At 45.6% G+C, this 5,000-nt stretch overlaps 2 protein-coding genes across 3 annotated transcripts in view; both read left to right on the plus strand.

The window, feature by feature from the left end:
* LOC311342867 (gamma-glutamyl hydrolase) overlaps nt 1-226 on the plus strand; it is a gene marked incomplete at both ends in the record, with an annotated part of 3,182 nt that extends 2,956 nt beyond the window's left edge. Inside the window, one exon of the mRNA XM_084467707.1 lies at nt 108-226. Coding sequence (XP_084323833.1) covers nt 108-226 — 119 coding nt within the window. The remainder of the gene's footprint in view (nt 1-107) is intronic.
* A 601-nt stretch (nt 227-827) lies between these two features.
* Nucleotides 828-5,000, plus strand: part of rnf122 (ring finger protein 122) — a 12,284-nt gene continuing 8,111 nt past the window's right edge. For both annotated transcript variants that reach the window (XM_084467845.1, XM_084467846.1), the window contains exon 1: nt 828-1,221. In XM_084467845.1, coding sequence (XP_084323971.1) covers nt 1,197-1,221 — 25 coding nt within the window. In that variant the 5' untranslated portion in view covers nt 828-1,196. The remainder of the gene's footprint in view (nt 1,222-5,000) is intronic.

Genomic DNA, 5,000 nt, shown 5'->3' on the forward strand with positions numbered 1-5,000 from the left:
TATTGATGTAGATTTGTATAAGTAATCACACAAATGACAAAGTAAATGGCCATCGCTCACCTGCATATTCATATTATATTATGTATATTTTTGTCTATTCCATTTAGGCAGAAGAAGTTTTCATTCTTATGACACTCCTGATGAAGAGGCCTCTTCATTGATTTACAACTACCAGCCTATGTACACTCACAGCTTCACACGATACGAGCAGATTTACTTCTTTTGACAGTATCTGACTATGTTTCTGCTTATCATAAGCCCTAAGGTTGTGCAGTGTATCTAATGTTTAGCTTTTAATCAGATCTCACATGCTGAATCAGGCTTGAATGCAACATGTAAGCTATGTATGCAATGTGTTCAACGTGCATTTGAATGACATTGACTATAACTTTGTGCTCCAGATTTCACTCTTGTTTCATTGATTTCACACAAGTGTATTGTCAATGCTTACAATTTATTAAAAAGGTTGCTTTTGTACGTACAATTATGTATTTGTCATTTAGAACAATAAACCACAATAACCTTAAAATAACTCCTAACGTCTATAATTAAATGTTCAGTCCGGCCTGAAATAAATATGAGAGGCGCCACAAAATGTACGCAGTCTTGTCCAGTCCAGCCGTCACAACAGACACGGGTTTGGGGTTAGGACTGGAAGCTGCATGATCCAACGGTCCGAAAGTACAGTGGGCGGTACTTCTCTCCGTCACCAACCAATCACTGATTGGACTCTTTGCATACCAACCAATCAATGATTGGTCTCGCTCAATGTCGATAGCTGTGCGGGGGTGGGAATAGGAAAATCGAGCCAGTGGTCCAGTTTTCATCACAGATGCTAGGTCTGTGTTATGCAGTCTAATAATAATAACAGAGCCAATACAGGAGGTTAAGTGAAAACGCTTTTCTTTTAAAAATAACCTAAGGATAGCCTACAACTCCGACATGAACCTCCGCGTAACGGATGTAACATAGTCGGTTCGTGCTTTCACGCTGACTTTAAACACTCAGTTTCTATTTTGATAGGTGGTTGCGTTATTGTCTCTTACCATTGCAGCTGCAGAAAACGTCATTTTTGGTGTGTTGGGTCTTTGGGTCTGGGCTGTGTCGGAGCTTACTGGGAAATAACTAGATCTCTGTCTCGCGGCGGCTTGTTGATCAACACAAATCGGATACCGTGGGCTCCCTCCGGTGCATTGATGCACCCGTTCCAGTGGTGTAACGGTGAGCGTTTGATTATATGCTTCTAGGCCTATGTATTGTTTGAATACCTCAGTGCCAGTAGGCCTTCTTTACCATGCAGGTAGGCTACGTGACATCCTTAATTTGATGAAAGGTTGTTAGGCTACCTTATTTAAATATAAAGCACAACCTGAAAAGACGCCCCTGGCTGGCAAAATGCTTTTATAATAACGATATAGAAAAAACGACAACATATTGTCCATGCTGTAGCCTGTTATACTTTTCTTCTCAGCACCTAACCCCTTTTTGTGAATAGCCTGCCACAACTTGCAGAATGATGTCATCTGCACACAGAACCGCCTGACACGTTCGTTTAATATATGCGATGGCCGTATCTGATTTCATGTTGAACTGCTCGCTTTAGACCCAATATAATCAATTGAGTGGTTTCTATAATTGCTCTTTCACGGTTTCCTTTAACGGCGCTATCCAAACACATTATTTCGGTGTCGTGGTATTCGGCAGTCCGTTATTGTCTGGGTAAAAGTGGAGATGATCGATTAGAGATATTTCCTAAGGGTTCCATCAGTGCAGGCCTACTGTGTGTGCTGTCCAGAGAGAAACAATGGGTCCCTGTTTGTTGTCTAACTGCTCTCTCTCTCTCTCTCTCTCTCTCTCTCTCTCTCTCTCTCTCCCTCTTTCTCCTTCTCTTTCTCTTTCACACACATGCATACATACATTGCTTTAAAAGAGCTAGCCACAGTCAGACAGCTGAGTATTGCCTATACGATCCAGTGTGTGTGTGTGTGTGTGTGTGTGTGTGTGTGTGTGTGTGTGTGTGTGTGTGTGTGCACGTCACTCGAGACACTGCGCGTGTAATGGAGTTTAGAGCCAACCTTCTTTCTTAACAAGAAAAAGCCAACAACAACCGAGCAGCAGTGATAAGTGTTTCCCTCATGTTAACTGTTGAATATTTGATGAGCAGTTCTGCCTGTGGTGCGAGAAGCAGTGGCAGCGTCGTGAAAATATATTTTATGTGGGACAAAAGCCCACAATTCAGTTCAGGAGCTATCAGGATGCAAGGTCCTCCTCATCTTTTTCTCTCACTTTGTATCTCTTTGTCTCTCTCTCACTCTCTCATTCTCATTCACTTTGTCTCTGTCTCTCATTGTCGCTCTCATTTTGACCTTCTCTTTCGTCATTCTCTTGCCGCTGTTCTCTCTGTCAATTTATTGTTAGTCTCTTTCCCTTTGTCCCCCCCCCCCCCCCCCTTCTCTCTCTCCCTCTCTCTCTCTCTCTCTCTCTCTCTCTCTCTATCGCTCTCTTTACTGTCCGGCACATCTCTTTCTCTTTCACACCACCATTCCCCTTCTTCTGTCTACCATCCTCTCAATCCTCTCTCCTCTTTTCTCTGTCTCCATCTCGATCTCTCTCCCCTGTCTCCGTCTCTATCTGCCCCCCCTCTGAATAATCAACTTGCCCATATCCACCATGGATGGAGGTCTTGACACTTCACACAGAGCGACTACTCAGACAACTCAGTGTTCTCAAATGAGAATATTCCGTGTGTGTGCGTGTGTGTTTTCCTCCTCCTTCCTTCATTGCAGTCCTGGTGGCCGTGGTTACGGGGAGCCTCCTGAGTGCACTGATGTAGGTCAGTGATCATGCGCGGTTGGACTAGCAAAACCTGCTGCATACAGCCACCGTCTGCCTCCTATATATTCAAAGATGTGTGCGAAGCGTACGTGTGGACTCGAGCATCCATGAATGCCATAAGCACCCACCCACACACACACACACACACACACACACACAGACAGACAAATAAACACAACGAGTCCATCACACACCATGACCCACATTTGAGACTGGGACTGATGTTTGCAGCCCAAGCCTGGCTCCAAGGGTCAACGTGTGTACAAAGAGGAAATGCTGATACGAGCATGCACTGTTCAGCAGTACTCCACGCACAGACGCACACACACGCACACACGCACACACGTACAAGCACACACACGCACGCACACACACACGCACACACACACACACACACACACACACACACACACACACACACACACACACACACAGCACACACGCGGACGCATGAACCCACTCACACAGACACAGACAGACAGACAGACAGACAGACAGACAGAGGAATACAGAAACATGCATAGTGTTAATTACTAGTGAGACATAAGTTCAATCAGTTCATTAATGACATCAGATGTATTTACATGCCTGTCTATAAATGTGGCTGTGTAAACAGTATTCTTCACGCTTTAATGCATGTGCGTTCCGCATGCATTAATGCCATGTTATGCATGTGTAATTCTTATGGCTGGAATCGGTGCCTCTACAGTTCTCCCCAGAGGAGTGAGGCCTCAGTGGACAACGGGAAACTGAACTGTGGCACAGTTCAGTTCCTCCCTGGGTGTCGCTGAGTGTCTCTTACTTGAGACAAAACGACCCCAAGATTGATATCGATTTTCTTTCTTAAACAACAGGAAATCGGTGGTTCCGAGACTTGAACATATACTTCAGAGATAAGACACAAGAAGCAACTCCATTCTGAAGTACTAACGCTCTAATATGGATCATACGAGATGTTTGTATTGCCTATGTACATTGTTGTGACTAAGTACCATAGCAGAACAATCTTGTAGCACAGGTACACAGACCTACTGTCACCTACACACCTTCCATTGGAAGTCCCTTTCCTTGGGAGTAGTGGTTGGCCTTAAAGGTCCCATGGCATGCTATTTTATGGATGCTTTAATATAGGTGTTAGTGGGCCCCTACTACAGTACTTGAAGACGTTCAAGAAATAAATTCAGCCTTGGTGCAGAGTTACAGCCACTACGAGCCAGTCCCACAATGATCTCTCCACAAACCGTTTTTAGAGGTGGGTCGAGGGTGGGGGTGTGGCCCTGAGCAGCTTGCGGCCACGGTACCATGCGCTATGTTTAGAGTGGAACACTGAACACTCCGGGTGCTCCGGTGGGAGTCCTGGAGCTCAATATCTAAATAATATCATATTATATTTAGATATATATATAATATAATATATATTATCATGGTCAAAAGCTGTTTGCGCCTCTGGATGATATTATGAAACTCAAACGACTGCGTTGGGTTCTCAGATGCCTCTGGTTCTTCCACTTCCACATCAATATTAAGTACAGACTGAACCGCGAAATGGAGGAGAAAGGGATTGTTTCCCGCGATTGTTGCCCGGGGTTGTCTGCGTCGCAGCCCTGCTGCCCTCCCAGCCCTGCTGCCCGCTGCCTGCTGAACGCTGGCCGCCCCCGGGGCTGCCCGCCCAACCCCGCTGCCCGCTGTCTCTACAGCGGGGCTCCGACGGACAATCCTGGGCAACAATCCTTTTCTCCTCCATGTCGCGGTTCCCAATTCCTTCTCAACCAACCAGATGCAGTCTAGTCTTTTCACCAAATGGGAGCTTTATGCAAGCTTACGTTATTGTGTTGCGTGTTATGCGCCTTAACACCAACAGCAGAACGGTTATCCAAATAACAAAGAACACTTGCGTTACAGTGTGTGTATTCACACACACACATGTGGCGCTCGCAAGGTCCTAGCTCATTGTCTCATTGGCGGGCCAAATTCTCTGGGCGGGCCAAGCAGAGAAAGGGGAGGTAACATGGCCCCATATGACATCATATGGGGCCAGAAGCCAAATCGAAGCGTTTCAGAGTTTCTTTGATCCTTTTTTCAAAGACGGAGCAAGATAGCTACTTCTCGGTTTACACCTAACGCAATTTTTAGCTACTAGGGGACCATAGGGAGGCTAGGGGAAC

This window comes from Micromesistius poutassou, assembly GCF_964030765.1.
Source record: "Micromesistius poutassou genome assembly, chromosome: 5".
Classification (NCBI taxonomy): domain Eukaryota; kingdom Metazoa; phylum Chordata; class Actinopteri; order Gadiformes; family Gadidae; genus Micromesistius; species Micromesistius poutassou.